Here is a 17,270-nt window from a genome sequence, read left to right as displayed (position 1 = left end):
TATGCATTCTGGGATACTGGGAGAAGGTTCTGGAAGATTCTCTTAAAGGCACAGTATCCTGTTTTGAGCCACATAATGGCAGCCTATGGGGCTTGTCTGTCCAGGTTCTTCTCTCTATCATTCCTGAGGGATTTTGCTGGTAAAGCAAGGGAAATCTGTACAGGCTTTTGCTGTTTTGTGAATTTTATGGTGGAATTTCTAGTTGAAGTACTGGACAGTGTAGCCTTTTTAGGCTGCATTATCTGTCTTTAAATTCTCTCTTAAGTGTCTATGCATTTCTGCATTTTTTGACACTGTAAGAGATTATTTTTGATTGCTCCGGGGTCCACGCACATAGGCGGGACTATTCACTAGATTATGACTATAACAGAGATACCCCTACTACAGAACTGGAGTTACAGGACAGAAACTACTCCATGTGCTACTTTGTGCAGCACACATAGAAGTTGCAACTTGTCATTATTTAATGATTTTTTATGTGCAGGAAGGGATACCTTCCTGCACATGAATATTCGCTAGTGCCGATTTGCTCTGTCTATGTGTGCTGCATAATGCAGCACACATAGAAACAACAAAAACAAGAAGAAATTAGTCATTTCTCCTCGTTTTGCCAGGTTGAGACCAGGCTTTCCCTGCTCTTATTTTTGGCGCTGCTCCACATTTACGCCAGCCTTGTGAATAGTGGGGAGCGTCAAAAGCAATGAATGTTGCGGATGCCAACTGCAACACCCATTGCCTGCCCCTTTCACGCTAAGTGCAGCGTGAAAAGGGGCCTTATTTACAAGGCAGCGTTAAGCCACGTTAACTGGCTTAACACTGCTTTGTAAATAAGGCAAAGGGCTTATCGCCATCAGAACGCCATTCTGGTGGCAATAAGTCCTTGTAAATATGCCTGAGTCTGTAACCCAGAGGGTCAATTGGTATGTGTCTTACGTGGTGCTCGTTTTGGGTTTAATCATAAGATAAAGCTCATGGAAGTGAGTGGCAAAGGTGCTAGATTGCTACAATCTGGGCAGAGTAACCCCTGTCAGCCCAAGGAGATAATGTGGTCCATCGGCTAGACTGCCGACTTTGGTGTTGGAAACCAGGGTTCGAGCCTCGGGTTGCGTCCATATCCTGTGATTCTGGGAAAATCACTTAATCTCACCGTGCCTGAATGTGTAACGTAACCGGTGCTCATGTAAAGCGCTCCAATACCTTAGGGTCGAGTTCGCGCTATGTAGAATCTGCAAAAAAATAAACAAGCATTTGCAATGCAATAGGTCTCGCAGCATTAAAGTTTGAGTTATTGGCATTGTATATGACAATGGGTTGCATTAAATTTTAGCAAAGTCTGTATTGGTGTTACTAAAGGTTCTCGCCCACAAGGCCTAGTACCTCCAAACGACAGGCAGCCATCTTTTTTTCCAAGCCACACTTGCAGCTTAATGCACTGCCTTCAGTTTCCCAAAACATAATCGGTGGGTTATTTTGTGTGAATGTGTGTGTGCTGTATGTCTAAATGATAGGAGAGTGTATGTGTGTGTGTGTGTGTGGACTGTGAGTGTGCGTGTGTGTGTGTAAGTGATAGGAGTGTGTGTGTGCTGTATGTATAAGTGAAAGGAGTGTGTTATATGTGTGATAGGGGAGTAAGTGTGTGTGTGTGTGAGTGTGTGGGGGTGTGTGAGTGTGAGGAGGTTTGTGTGTGTATTTGCTGACTGTAGCTATTTGTGCATGTTAGTGGGGTGGATGTGTTTGTGAACAGCGTGTCTATGATTGGTTGCTGTGCGCAATGTGTGTGGTGTAAGTGTGCACAGTGTGTTTGTGGTGCATGCCTCAGTGGTGTACGTATTTCATCCTAGAGCACCCCTAGTTACACTGCAGGAGAGCCTACCTCAATGCCTGTGGGCCCAAGCCGGCAGGTCACTGCATGACACAGTAACCCTTTAACGTCGCATAAGTAGGGCTGGCGTGTGCTTTAAGAGAGATGTCATTCCTGGCATCCTGCATAATCAGGGCTGTCACCATGGCTGGCCTCGAGGACGATGTTCCTCTCTCAGTGTGGCTCAAAAATAATCAAACCAGTGCCGGGGCCTGTGGGAAAAGAATCTGTGTTCAAAGACAACATTTTTGAGAAAAAGAGTCATGCTGGCTCAGCAGCAGTAGCCTGGGCTAGGAATAGAGCGCCCGAAGGACAGCAGGGCTGAGGCCTTTTGGTCGAGTGCATGGGGAGGGACAGTCACTGGACACTGCTTCCTGCCACAGTAACAATGTGAGGCCTTCACAGCATCCTAAAACGCCCAGCTCGACCAGACTGCAGAGCCTCCCTCGATGCCAAGCAAATGCCCCCACCTACCCTGTCACTAACAACAAACAGAGCAACAAACCGTGGGATGCACTTTAGACTCAGCCCGAGTGCTGAGAGGAGGGAGCGTCGGGCAATGCGGCGCAGCCCATAGTCGATGAAATGCTGTCGCTGTACCTCCTCCGTCCACTGGTGAAAGGTGTCTGTGACACTCCCCTCGCTCTCGTGCTGCTGAAAGGCCTAGACCTTGCTGACTTCGTTCACGACCACATGGTGTCTAGCCCTAGAAAGAGTAGTAAAGGCAGACGCATATACAAACCAGCTTTAACTAGCTGGTTCCCTGAGCAGCGTCTAGTCGCAGCTCCCACCGGACACATGCCTGCAGTCCTCCGCTCTCTGCACACTGTGTGCACGCCGCCCAAAGAGCGGTGAGGGGCTGTGCCAGGGTGCCCGGGGGAAGGCCTTCGTCTGTGCCAGTGTATCCCGATCCGACACAGGAGGCTCCGCAAGTCACAAATAGCGTGCACGCTGCCCCCGGAGAGGCTCGGCCCGCGAGGGCCCTCCTACTTGCAATGCCCCCTACCCCGTAGAACACCTACAACTCCGCACACCCTGCACGCCGACACTACGCCGTGTCATCAGAGCCAAGATCACGTCACTCGTGAAGAGCAGAATGGAGGAAGTTATTCACCCACAGAGCCAGGCTGTTGTGTATAGAGTTGCTATGTGGATATAGGCTGTGTGCAGGGAAGGGCGCGTTCTGTTCACAGCTGCGCCACAACACACTACATCCCACACGCCTGCTTCCCAAGGCAGGAGGGGGGTCTATAGGGCAAAAGCAAGGCAGGCCGTTGACTGACCTCCTGTTCGAGTACTAGGCGAACTCAATGAGGGCAGAGTGGGAGAACAGAAAGAGGAGAGAATGAGCGAGGCCTGACAGTAGACAGACATTCGGAGGGGGCAGGATGACAAGGAGGGAGAAAAGACAAATGCATCTGAATAGAGTCTCCCGCATGGTGGAGGGAGACAGAGTACACCTGGGTACCCTGGGAACTGAGTGTGTGACGGGTTTTCATACAGAGGTGGATACACAGAGCGAAGGACGCGTGGGAATGTGTCAGACATGCATTATGCACAATACCGAGCTATGCAGAACACATAGAAACATGAGGCGCTAGAGCGAATACGTGGGGCCTCAGCACATGGATATACAACTGACCGGTACCCCGGGGCAGACAGTGAACCAAGGGAGACACGGGTACAATACAGATGGAAAGAAGGAAGAGGACGCAGGCACGGCAAACAGATCTTGTAGGGCAAACACCTGGAGCTCCCTGTAGTGGCCACCCCACCGGACAAATGGCCCTCTTCTCCCAGAGGCTCCTAGTTCCAGTTTACTCTGTTTCTCACCGGATGACCTCCGACTCTTGGGCCCAGCCCGGTGCCAGCTCACAAGGGCCACAAGGCGCTGCCTCGTCGGCCAGCATCCGAAAGGCACCCCTTTAATCCTCGGGGCTGATCTGGGTCGGATCAGGCTACAGCGCAATCTGACAGTGCCAGCATGGTTAGTCCGGCAGGGCAACGTGAGCGAAACCGAAACCTTCCGTGGGGCGGGACTTCCGTCTTCGGAAGCCCGCGCACGCGCCCACGGAGAGAAGCAGTGCTGGTGATGCGGGGCTCCCATGCCCGAGGGAGAGCCCCGTGGAGGCTGCAGAAGTTTAGAATGGTGGTAAGTGGGGCTTAGTGGGGGGGTGCGCTTGTATGTATGCGGCGGTGGCGGTGGGGGGGTCTCTGTATGTGTGTGTGCGTGCATGTGTGTAGGTGCGCTCCTGTGTGTGTGCGGAGAGCGGTGGGCGGGGGTTTCTGTATGTGTGTGTGCTGCGTGTGTGTAGGTGTGCTCGTGTGTGTCTCTGTGTGCGCATGCGTAAGCGGGGGAGGTGTGTCTGTGTAGTACAGCTTTCCAGGAGAGGAGACAGGAGCTGGCCAAAGTGAGCGCGTTCACGTGCGCGTGGCCCGCTCAATTCCGAGCGCGGGCCAGCTCCTGTCCCCTCTCCTGGAAAGAAGACTCGCTGACAATAGGTCTCGGCGAGACAGCGCTTTCGCGCGGTTACGCGAGACCTAAAAAGGGAATGAAAAAGTTCCCACATTCTCGGTTAAGCACTGGGATCCGATCAGACTTTCTTGTCCGGTGTATAAAAGCATTGACAAGCTGGACCCGATTACCTGATTGGAACTTCCTCTCTGAACATTTTGAAAAGTACTAACGAGATTAGTTTAACAGTCCCCTGCTGTAAACTCTCCACAAGTGGTGGGTGGCTGTTTTCTCTCCTCGCTGCAAGAACATGGAAGACTCTCCCCATGAATCTCAGGAAGCAAGAATCCCTGTAGAAACTAGGGTGGAGGTAAAGGCCTTCCTATTGAGAGCTAGCTTTACCTTCTGCTTCTACACTTTAGCAGTTTGAAGACTGGAATTTGGATACCTCAATGATGAAACACTACATACAAGTACTTAACACTAGGGTCAGTACAAACGTTTCACGTTAAGTACCCATTTCCATCAGTTGTGTGTGAACTCACATTGTATTTTGTTCATTTACTACCCATTTTTCTGGTGAAAACTATAGGGGGGGACATAAGATATGTACCTGCATACAAAATAATTGCATTACATGAACAGATTCACAGCAATAGAAATAAGCTGTACACGTCTAGTTTCAGAGTTCTTGCAAAACATTTCTGATTAACCTGGGTTCAAGGAATGCGGGGAACTAAGCGTGTAACGGTTAGCTTAATAATCAGGATCTTTGTTTAGGCTAGTCTCGTGATAAATAGTCTACATACTTTTAATTTGTGTTTTAGTTTTTCGCCTTTGACCCAGCAGGGGAGATCGAGGGACATATTTACAAGGGTATTGCGCCACAGTAACGTCAATTTTAATGATGTTCCTGTGGCGCAATCCCCAGCTTCATATTTACAAGGTGGTGGTAAGCAACTTAACGTGGCTTAACGCCACCGTGTAAATATGCCCCTTACCGCAGCGGCAAAGGGCCGGGTCATGGGTATTGCTGTCGGAGTTCCACCGCAACACCCAATGCTTTTTTATGCTTCCCCCTATTTACAAGGATGGCGTAAATATGTCAGGGAAAACCTGGTCTCAAACAGCTGCAACGAGGAGAAATACTTTTATTTCTCCTCGTTTTTGCTGTTTCTATTCTGCAGCACAAATAGAAACAGAAAATCACCATTAGTGATTGTTCAAGTGCAGGAAGGTGTCCCTTCCTGAACATAAATAATCATAAAAAAATGACGTTTTGCAACTTTTACATGTGCTGCATTCTGTAGCACTCATAGAAGTTACAAATCGCCATTAGTGATTGTTTATGTGCAGGAAGGGACAGCTTCTTGCACATGAACAATCATTCCCTGCAACACAGGCACCCTTGCTCTATGGTGCAAGGGTGCCTGCTTGGCGCTAGGCAGCTAAATTTAGTGCCAACAGGGAAATGTAGGGGTGCGCTGTATTCTTGTAAATACGGCATATCCCTGCGTTTTTAAACTGTCAGAGTGCGGCGTTAGCAATTTTGGCTTAATGCAGCGCTCTGACAGTTTCTTGTAAATATGCCCCGAGTGAGAGCCCAGCGGTCTGTAGAATACTAAAATGGCAGTGGCTTGTAAATATCCTCCCACTCCCCCAAACTCCTACTGACCACTCACAGTGGGAAGGAGAGGGCGCTTTCAGCTTTATTTCTCTCTGAACATTTTTTTGGGTGAAATTAAACACTTGCACAGAAAGGGGTGTGTGGAGGTATAAAGATTCCAGCTCAAGATGGTCTCTAATGCCATCCATCCAGGATGTCCCATAACGTCTCGCAGGGCCGTTGTGGTGGTGGTGCCAGGTGGTGGTGCCAGGTGCGAAACTCTTTATTGATGAACCTCATGACCTCCTCCTCGCATTCCTATACTACCACCTGCCAAAAATGCCACTCATCTCTCCATAGCCCCTCTCTGACATACATTGAATTTTTTTTAAAGCACTGCTAAAGGCTGGCTTTCCTAATCCACTCACCGATCCACATAAAATACAGATGTTCTTTGCAACAGGCATATTAACCCTCTGCGCTACTTTATGGCGAGTCCAAATTGCCACTTGACAAAACTACAATCTCTCTCTCTCTAGCAGGAGCATTAATCACAAGAGTTATCTTGACATTTTTATTGCTGCCTGAAAGCTGGATGCACAAGTAACGCTGCAGCAGGTGCTTTTAAATTGTAAGTTATTACTCAACACCGCACCCCCCTGAGGTCAGTGCTCAGTGCGGCCACACCCAGGCCCGGACTGGCCATTGCGGGCACCGGGCAATCCCCCGGTGCGCCGCAAGGGTGGGGGCCGGTTTTGGGCCCTGGGGGCCGTTTTTGTTACAGGGCCGTTTTTGCAGCTTAGCTGCAAAATCGGCCCTGTAACAAAATCGTCCGAAAACCGGCCCCGGCTAAGAGCTCGGTCAAACCCCTAGGGGGCCGGCCGAGCACCGGTCGCACTGCCCTAAAGTCGGCCCTGCCTCCTTGCCGCCATATGTTATAATCATGTGCCCCAAAACTGAATAAAACACCAAAGCCTTTTTTGCATAAATAAAAATTCATACATATTTATTTTCCAAAATGAAGCAGTGCAAATGAGACAATAAGGACAGAGATGAACAGGGTGCAGTCTAGCAGTTCAAAGGCGGAGCCTGGCAGTCTGGGCATGACAAACTGAAGGCAGTCTGGAACTCACAGTGTGAAAACATGGCATGAATTAACCATTTCTCAGACAGATTTGGCTGTTCAGAGGCAAACATGACAGTTTATAAGTGAAACACAGCAGTTTTGAGTTGTAATTCTGTATTCTGGTAGGTGAAAAGGAAAAAAACAGCAAACAGTCTAAACATTGTACCATCAATAGCCTTGAAACGGGCACAGTTATTCGGGTATCGCCCCTCCACAGTCAGTACTTTAATATGCTGTTAGTGACCTGCGACTGATAGACAGCCTTGCAAAGGATATACGTACACAAGTTTTTCCCACACATGCGTCAGTTCCTCAGCTACAGCAGCCTTTGGTTTCATTAAGTCATGGGTGGGAAGAAATGTGCCACCACCCACAACATTTATTATCACATCACAGACAGGCTCGTCCCACAGGCTTTCACCCTAATGATACCACAAGAGGTGACAGATAACAAAAATATTTAAAATCTCTTAAATTATCCATTACACATACAATTGCCTTAGATTTTGGCAGAAAGGCATGCCCTGAGTCTCTCATATGGATAAAGAAATCTAAACCTTGCCTATAGAACTACGTGTTAAAGCTAACAAAATGTTCATTGCATCTGAATCCAAACTAGTGTTCATCAAGTACTTCTTGGCACTTTGGAAGATTGAGAAATTTTAAGTCATAACCGTTAGCTGTTCGTTGACCTCCTACCTTGGTCAGCTTAGATTTTGGATACACTTTGAATCGAGAACTTGTGGGCAGGGATGAAAGAAGATGTGATGAGGTTGTATTTTTCAAAACAATGTAGCAAATGGGATCTTTCTGAAGATACTCTGAGCCAGTAAATTCTCCTTTTCCATCGTTCTTGCAAGGAGAAATCCTCTCTCCTCCCCTCACCCTCTTCCATAGTACCCACTCCTGCAATACATCTGGGTATTTTTTTGCCCAGCACTTGCAGCTTCGATGCCCTTTAATAAATCAGACTGCCCGGGGTGATCAGTTGGAGTGTGAGAAGATAGTTCTGGATTCATAGTCAAGGAACTGCAGATCAATGTACCAAGGGTGCTGGTTATTTTTGTTATCTAAACATTACTCACACAAATGTCTATTGGGAAACAGACATACCATAATAGTTTACCCAACCCATTAAACAATGGGCAGCTGCTGCTGGTCACCAAAATTATCTTGATGACCTCTCGATATATTATTATTCATGACAACCGCCTTCCATGCCCAGCTCTCTAGGTTCAAGTTCTGGAAAAAACTCAAAAATGCATGATCCCCTACAAGTGCAATATTAAAGCTATGTCAAAAAGGACACAATATTCAAGGGGCTGATAGCATTGGTCCCTATTACAAATATTTATTTAATTGAATCATTTTATTTCCAGCCCCATCAGAATTACGGGGCCTGCAAAGGAATCCTAGACCCAGTGTTCTTCCTCTGAGAGCTCTGGCAGCTGAAAGGAGTTAAAATCTCCATGTGAAAGTCCAGCAGATAAGGAGGCATTATGGGATAAATGCGATTGTGAATTTCCTCATATGTAAATGGTCTCTCGTGGTTTTACTATTAAACAGCCAGTAACACCGCCCCATAGGGTTACCACCATAATGTGTATCACTAACTCTAGGTAGGGGCAGAAGTACCAGTTAATTCCCCCGTGAGACCCAATTTCCGAGGAAGCAGGGCCTGTCTTGCTAACCATATAGGAGTGCCATGAGAACCACTGCATGGTTGTGATTATGAACTTAAACGTCTGATTTACTTGATGCAGTTGTATGTGAGTCCTTAAAAAACCCGATTTCATAAATACCGTTACAGACAAATCATTTCATCTAAAATGTTTATTAGAATTTTCAAGCTGAATAGCTTTTATCATTTCATGCAAAGTCAACTCATAGAATGCACTTTTCAGAAAATGATCTCCGGCATTCTTATTTTAAATGCCTCAAGGCCGTTAATCATGAACATGACTTTTTATGTTGGTATTCTTTCTGCAAGGTTTGCATTGAATCTTTAACCCTTGAGGGAGAGTGTGTTTGCATTTTGTGTGTGTTGGGTAGGGAGGTCTTTTTTCACTTTGGGGGAATCACCACCGAAACTCCTTTATTAAACGAGACTTACACCCGACCATATCCAATCCCCTTACTCTATACTTTTTACAAATGATGGGCCTTATTTATGAGGCCGTGCGTCACTTTTATGCTGCTGGTGCATCGCTTTTTGTGACGCACCAGCGTCGTAAAAAATGTGCCTTGTTGCACCATATTTAGAAAGTGACGCATCTAGGTAGATGCGTCACTTTGTAAACCCCTGCGCCAGGTATAATGTATGCAGGGGGGGGGGCATTCTTACGCAAGAAGGGTCATAGAAGTGACGCAGTAAAATCTATAAGATTTCAATGCACCTCTTCTAGGACACAAATGCGCCATTATCTTACGCCTGCCCCATGTGAAAGGACACATTGCCGGAGTTGCATCACTTTTGTGACACACTCCAGCAATGCCTCACTTTTGCGCCATACAAATACATCAGAAATACTGACGTATCTGTAACTCCGTGCAACATGATGCGTCGTACAGTAAATATGTCGCAAGGAGGGTGCACTAAGAAGTGACGCATCGCTGCTTTCACGCAGCGATGCGTCACTTCTCATAAATGAGGCCCGATGTCTCTATTTATGCTTTTCCATTAACTTTCCCCTTACATGTTTATCCTCCATGGGGCTAATTTACAAGCCTCTTGCGCCACTTCGGCGTCATTTTTAACATGGGAAAAGTGACGTACGGGTGGAGCAAGGGGCTAGTAAATAAGCCCCCAAACGTTTTTTCCTTCAATTGGGTTTTCCATGTACTGGATTCCTGAAATGTGGGTTTTCGGTTTTAATTTTCCCATGAAATCCCATACTATGCATTGGGGGGCATATTTGAAACACAGTCCAAAACGGTGTATATGGCCAACCTCTAAAGATTCTGCCAGAAACCATTGCACTACATGGAGCACGTTCTGCAAGGCACGATGGGAAATGAAAATCTTACAGTACCAATGAGTCAGGACAAGCCTTACTAGTTGACGACGACTTCCTACTAAACCCTAAAGTAAGTTCACATTTTAACGGGTGAGCGTGTGAGGCTAGCACAAAATAGAGCATGAATATGTTGAAACGTCAAGACGATTTTAAAGCAATAATTACAAAACACACGATGGCAAATCAAAGTACAAAATCTGCTGGGGAGGCGTTGCCTGTAGATGTGGCGAGAGGATTTTTGCTCACGGTCACTGCTCCCCTCTGAGAGCGACGAGGCTGTTCCGCAGTAGCAGCATGCTGGCCTAAAGGAGAGAGGGAGAATGCAACTTTGTTACTGCTGAATGGCTCTGGGGTTGAGCTATGAGAACAAAAATGCATTGTGATTTTGGTGGAAAGGGGGGGCTTGGGATACTGATCAGTTGGGAGACGATTTGAAGAATTTACAGCTATTCTGTAAAGACAAAAACATTCATATATGAATGGCACACACGCACACACTTAACAGGTAAAAAAAAAAACATTTATGGCAGAGGGTACTCTGGTAGTATGTGCGAGACAGCTCATGTGGGAACTTTTTTCCTTACATAAGTTTCTAAAAGAAAATCTTTTTCAAGACATATGTGAAGAAATATTGTTAGGGAGACAGAAAATAGCAGGGAGGAGTAGAGCAGGAACTAGGGGTGGGGGCACGCACCTTGACTGATGCAAATCTGGGAAAAGGTTCAAAATGTTTAGTTTCAAATGCATTAGGTTCAAAACACATACTGAGAAAACTTTAGTTCGATGGTCTACAGCATCTTTGGAAACCTACTTATTCTACCAAAATGTCACATATTTAAATTAAAAACAGAAACAATGCTTATAAAAGTAAACACGTTACTTATGTTTCATTTCTTGCCAGAGACAACATTAGATGTATAGATGAGCTCCTGCAGCTATTGCATACTTGAAGTGCAATTCTTGATTTAAATAAGCCAGCAAGATGTTTAGTCTTTATAGAGACAGCCTTTAGTATCGACCAGAACTCATGTCATCAACAAAACACAAAAATTAACATTTACAGGCAGGGCATTTGATTGCTCCCTTTTCAGCTATCTGCTTATTTGATCAAGCCTCCTTCTGTCATTGCATGAATCAACTGTCATTCACATTTTGATCAGACCACCAGACTTTTTTCTTTTTCCCCTTATGCCACTGGTTATCAGGTATATTTGGGCTTATTTAAAAGAAACGTATGCATCTGTATAGATGCATCCGTTTCCCTCCGCCTGCATGCAAAACCATTGCATCCACCATGGATGCGCCGTATTTCAGTATGGGGCACCATGGCACAAGAAATGACAGATGCGTCAGAAATTTGGTGCATCTGTCGGCGCAAAAGTCACGCATTGCTGGAGTCGTTTCACAAGCACAACGCAACTCCAGCAATGCATGGGAAGGCCTATTCCTAATACATTGCGTCACTCCTTACACCTTTTCCAAGCAGGCATAGTGTTTTGATGCAGTGGTGCAGTTAAATCTTGTAGATTTCACTGTGTTACTTCTACAAGGCTTTTCCACGTGGGAATGCCCACCCTGCATACATTATACCTGACACAGGTATAATGTGACGCATGGCTTTATAAAGGCGATGCATCTTCAGAGATGTGCTATGTTGCAAATGGGCCACAACGTGGTGCATTTTTTACGCTGCTGCGGCATCACAAAAAGTGATGCAACTGTGGCGCAAAAGTGTTGCAAGGGGCTTGTAAATCTGCCCCAGTATTCTGCCTAAGGAGTGCTTTCTTTGCAGTACATGGAAGGTGAAGCATCATAATCTGCAATGAAGAAGCACCCCCTTGCATACCTTCTGCAACTACTACTCCTGTGCCCTAACTCTCTCGCTCTTACTAGTCATATTGATGTATGAAAATTGTATTTTTCTCCACGTTTTCTTTCTCACCCTACTCCCATGGAGCTCTACACCTCAGGTCGTGCCAGCCCAGATTTCGTTGGCATAAGGCATCTTTGGTCACTGCCTGTTTTTGAGCCTGGTCAGGATTCCAAGAGCGACGGGCCAAGGACCACATGCAAAGCCCTCTTAAGTCCTACTCCGACCCGGACCCCAAGAGTTATTTCATACTCAACAAAAGAGTGATCATACAGCAAATATTGAGCGCCTAATACAAAGACACATTTCAAAAGTTGTTAGGCAGTAAGATAATACTGATGGAAAGAGTGTTGTTTGTATTTTTTTACATCTATCTACTGCGTTCGACGCGGTGTCCCATCCAGTGCTTTTACAGAGGCTGGCAGATATGGGCAATGGAGGTTTGGTGTTGTAATGGTTTCAGTCTTTTCTTGATTGGAGATCACAAGAGATCAGGCTCGCCCCCAACTCCTCAATGCAAAAGAGGCTTATTTCTAGGGTACCAGAGGCCTCTTCTTTGAGCCCTACTATGTTTAATTAATATTTACATGGCCCCACTAGCCATTCTTATTGAATCTCACATGGTGACGACCATTTCATATGCGGATGACACTCAATTGCTCCTTAATTTTGAACATTCGTCTCCCAGTAATATTTTTGCTTTTGTCACATGTTTGAAGGATGTCTTTCATTGGATGCAGAAGATTGGATAAATTGTTCTCCAATGTAATTCTGATAAAATGTAGATTTGTTTGTTTGGTAAGGCAAAGGATCTCTGGACCAAATTAAGTTGACCTCAATACATTCCTTCTTTCCCTTCTCCAGCCACAACAGTTAAAAGCTTGGGTGTAGGATTTGATGATAAGCTGTCTATGGACATCCAGATTAGCACTGTAGCCAGGATCTGTTTGGTCTGTAACATTCTGTTAGAATTGGGGTCTCTAGTTGGCACAGGTAGGTACTTGTGAAAAATAGGGACCCTCTCCTCTAGTCAGGATAAGGGGATTACACTCCTAAAATAACCCCTGCTCACCCCCTTGGTAGCTTGGCACAAGGAGCAAGGCTTTATCTCAGAGGCGTTTTAAGTTAAGCATTTGTGACCACATACAATAACCCAGTGACAACACTACAAATGGACACCACACAAGGTTTTATATCAAAAGTAAGTATATTTTATATAGAGTTACCACAAGACCAATAACGACACAAACAATCCACAGTACTATTAGAATTCAAGAGTTCTTGTTGAAAAGGCTTAAATCAAGGTTCTATGTGAGTCGGTAGCCCGGACGGGCTATAGCGTTGTTGAAATAACAAAGAGTCTAACAAATCTAGCAGACCGCGTCGGTACGGGCCCATTCAAAGGTCGACAGACTCAGTCACAGTACCTTTTACTTGATGCGGCCGGCACAGATGTGTGAGCCGGTTCCGGTGTTCGTCGCCGTGCAGAAAAGAAAGCCTTGCAGGACGCGTTGTCCCTCGATGCGGTGCAGGCAGCGGCCCGTTGACAGAGTCGGTGGATCCAAGGCGTGTGTTGCAGGGTGAGACGGTGCTTCGATGCGGTGCTTGCAGTTTGTGGTAACAGAGCCGGAGTTTGAGAGCTGGCGTCGATCAGTCCGGGCAGCGGTGCGAGTCGGGCGGTGCGTCGCAAAGCGTGCGAGGTGGTGCAAAACTCCGGTCCGTTCACAGGACTCGGAGTCAGCAGCAGTGACCGCGTCGGTCAGACCAGTACGAGTCAGTGTCCACCAGTCACGGTGCAGGCAACGGCTCGGTGACGGCTTCAGGACGGAGTCGGTGAGCTCAGAGCTTGCGTTGTTCGAGGCAGACGTTGCTTGATGCGGTGCCTACAGGACACTGGGCAGGTCGTGCGAGTCGGTCACAGCTCCCTGCCTCTGTAGCCACTGAAACAGCGTTTCCAGCAGCAATTCACAAAGGCTGGTGAAGTCCACTGGTCCTGGGACTTCGGTCAGGGGGCAAGCTCTCTTCCAAGCCCTTGGAGATCTTTTGCAAAAGTTGAAAGTAAAGTCCACAAAGTTCTTTCTCCTCTCTTTGGCTGGCAGGCAACCACTGCAGGCCAATCCCCCAAGCAGCACTTCAGCTTGGGAAGAGTCTCTCCTCAGTTTCTTCAGGTTCCTCTCCTCAGCAGAGGTTTCGTCTTGTAAGTCCAGAAGTGATCTAATTTCATGGGATCAGGGTCCCAATATTTATACCCCAAATGCCTTTGTTCTCTGAGGGAAGAGGGGCCTGTGCCTAGTCAAAACCAGTTCTGAAGCACTCTGTTTACCAGACTTCTCCTTTCCTTTCACAGCACAGGGCAGGCACATCAGACGACCCACAGGAGGTGGAGCCAGCATTGTGGAAGGCAAGTACAGCCCGGGAGCACTTTGTTGACAGTCTTCCTTCTCTTCTTTCAGTGTGCAGGGCAGAGACATCGGACAGGGTTTGGAGCCGGCATTGTAGAGGGAAGGCCCAGTCCTATTCAGGTCCCAGGTGCAACTCCTCCCTCCCATCTAGATGCAGATCTCTCTATTCACCACTGGGCTGCCCCAGCCTGTCTCCTGGAATCCCCCAGCCATGTCACTCACAAATCCCAGACAAAGGAATACACAACCTCGCAGAGGCAGGCTTAAATGGTTAGTCAAGCAAATACCTACTTTCTAAAAGTGGTATTTGCAAACACAGAATATTAAAATAAACTTCACTAAAAGATGTATTTTATTATTCTTAGTCCAGGCATACTAAACTCAAATTTCTACCATGTTCTCTGAGTCTGTTAGGATTATAAACATGTAATAATCTACAGCCCATGCTGGCCCATGGAGAACAGGTAGCCTTGCAATAGCGAAAAACGAAAATGGTTGTAATTTACTATTAGGACATGCCACACACATCAGGGCTTGCCTTACCTTATACGTACAATGCACCCTGCCCTTGGGCCTACCATAGGGGTGACTAATATGAAGACAAGGGAAGGTTTAGGGACTGGCAAGTGGGTGCACTTGCCCAGTCAGCATGACAGTACCAGACTGCACACAGGCTCTGCAATGGCAGACCTTAGACACGTTTTACAAGGCCGCTTCTGTGGGTGGCACAACCAGTGCTGCATGCCCACTAGCAGCATTTGGATTTACACGCCCTGGGCACACTCAGTGCACTGTACTAGGGTCTGACAAGTAAACCAAATAGTCAATCATGGAATCACCAATTAATACATTTATTTACAGTAGGGAGCGCACATGCACTTTAGCACTGATCAGCAGTGGTAAAGTGCCCTGAGTCATAAAATAACCAACAACAGCTCAGAAAAAATATAGGAGGAAGGCAAAAAGCTCAGGGATGACCCTGCAAAAAGGGCAAAGTTCAACACGCTCCATTAAGAAATTCAGGGACTTTTTGCCAGTTGAGACCCTGAGGACAATAGTCCACACTATGATCACATCTAAGCTTGGCTACTCTAATTGTCTTTATATCAGTGTGCCAGATTATAAGACGAGTAAACTTCAGATCGTCCAAAATGCTGCTGGTCTGCTTATTCTGGGCCTTTCAAGAAGGGTATCGGTTTCTGTCTATTTGCAGGAAGTGCACTGGCTCCCCATGAAGAAAAGAACACTGTTTAATGCCTTATCTTTCATACCTGAAGGTTTCTATAATCAAGGTCATAATTGCCTGATCAGACCTCCTCTAGAGCTCTTTGGTTGGCCATGGCCTTACTAGTGAAGATTTCTAAATTTTGCTAGGCGAGATCAGAAGGGCGCTTCTTCTTGGTGCTGGAAGGTAAAGTTTGGAATGAGCTTCAATTTACTTTGTGTGTTAGCCAGTGTGAGGTTTGCTTTAAGAAGGCCCTAAAAACTCATCTTTTTTATTTAACTCAGAGGGATTGGATGTTCTGTCCTCCCCCGACAAGTGTGGGGCACTCCTTTAGAGTAGCTGTGCCCTTTACAAATTGCCTCCATTCATTAAATTCCATACATAAATGCAGTAGCGGCCGGCACGACTCGTGGGTGGGAGGCGGGCACAGGGTCGCATGGTCAATAATTAAAAGAAAAAATACTTACCTTTCCACCGCACCTGGTCCCGCATCTTCACTGCTTCTGCTTTCCTGCTTCCTGAACAGGAAGAAGGCAGCCTCTCTCCCCCTTGTTTTTATCACTTGTGTGTTCACGTATGACAGTCACGTGTTACACACCTAAACCACGCGCGCTTAAAATGAGTTGAGTGGGTCCTTCCTTTTATATGAATGACCTAAATATCCTGATGGTTTTCTTGTGCAATTTTCTTTTTTCCTTCACAGGATACAGAGGACCCCCAGGTAGTGTAGAGTGACAAAGGTCACCCCACATTGACTTCTTAACCATAGTGTTGGTAAAAGTGGAGCCCTTTATAAATATAGAGATAGGTCCTGATGAATGTCATGTACCACTGTTGACACTAGGCAGAAACATGTCGACCCAATTCCACTCGGCGAGAGGTTAATAAACTTCCCCAAATCGCCGTTCACTTGTTTTTAGATACCATACAGTTACCTAAATCCATTAAAATTAAATGAGGCAACTGTAATGGTTTTTAATCTCACCCACTCACTTTGGGCCCCCGCTTAGCTTAGAAGTACATCCCTGTCATCAGGTGTATGCTCGCCCTCTATCAAACCAAGTTTTTAGAGGGCGAGGATGAAGCATGACACCAGGTGGTGTGTGAGGCCAGTCCTAAACTTTTTGTGAGATGCCTACACTCAGCAAACACAAAACACACCAGAACACTATTTAGGTCATTTTATTGGGAGCGGCCCCATTTGTGTAGAACAGTTTATGTTGGAGGCTGGCCGGCTCCTAATGCCCTGTTTGCCTCTAGTTCCCTTCCCAAGCACAGTCTGGGCTAGTGTGGTCCTAGCCTCCCTTCCCTCCCCATAGCCAATCACAATGCTCCAATGGAGCGTTCTGATAGGTCAGGATGCCACCCAACCAGGGGCTGTATGGGATGGCATGTTCTCCATGTAGGCTGCAATACAGCCTACATAGAGAAGTGCAGAGTGCGCATCACTTGGTTGGGCCGACCAAACAGTCTTTACGCACACAGGAGTGGGCAAACCAGACCTGCCCTGCCAGCTCTGTCCACCCACCTGCTTGCAATGTGCAAAGAAACATAAATTGGAAATAACCAAAAGTTATTACCGTTTTATGTTTTGGCTTTCTCGTACTGTGTGAAAGCAGTGGGGCGACGCGCCTTCATCCTGGTGGAGAAGCCACCCTGTTTAAGTGAGGGGTGCTAGAGAGCCCAGCCGCAAGATGGCCACTGTTTA

General features: G+C 46.6%; 1 protein-coding gene and 1 long non-coding RNA gene across 2 annotated transcripts in view; one reads left to right on the top strand and one right to left on the bottom strand.

Moving 5' to 3' along the window:
* LOC144781734 (uncharacterized) overlaps positions 1 to 17,270 on the top strand; it is a 144,103-nt gene that overhangs the window by 30,111 nt on the left and 96,722 nt on the right. The window lies entirely within an intron of this gene.
* SNX32 (sorting nexin 32) overlaps positions 6,899 to 17,270 on the bottom strand; it is a 346,690-nt gene continuing 336,318 nt past the window's right edge. Inside the window, exons 13-14 of the mRNA XM_078660710.1 lie at positions 9,703 to 10,367; positions 6,899 to 9,661 (exon numbers count right to left, since the gene is read on the bottom strand). Coding sequence (XP_078516836.1) covers positions 10,314 to 10,367 — 54 coding nt within the window. The 3' untranslated portion in view covers positions 6,899 to 9,661; positions 9,703 to 10,313. The remainder of the gene's footprint in view (positions 9,662 to 9,702; positions 10,368 to 17,270) is intronic.

Source organism: Lissotriton helveticus, chromosome 9, assembly GCF_964261635.1.
Source record: "Lissotriton helveticus chromosome 9, aLisHel1.1, whole genome shotgun sequence".
Lineage (NCBI taxonomy): Eukaryota > Metazoa > Chordata > Amphibia > Caudata > Salamandridae > Lissotriton > Lissotriton helveticus.
Note: the sequence above shows the minus strand (reverse complement) of the source record. Positions and strands in the feature narration are given on the sequence as shown.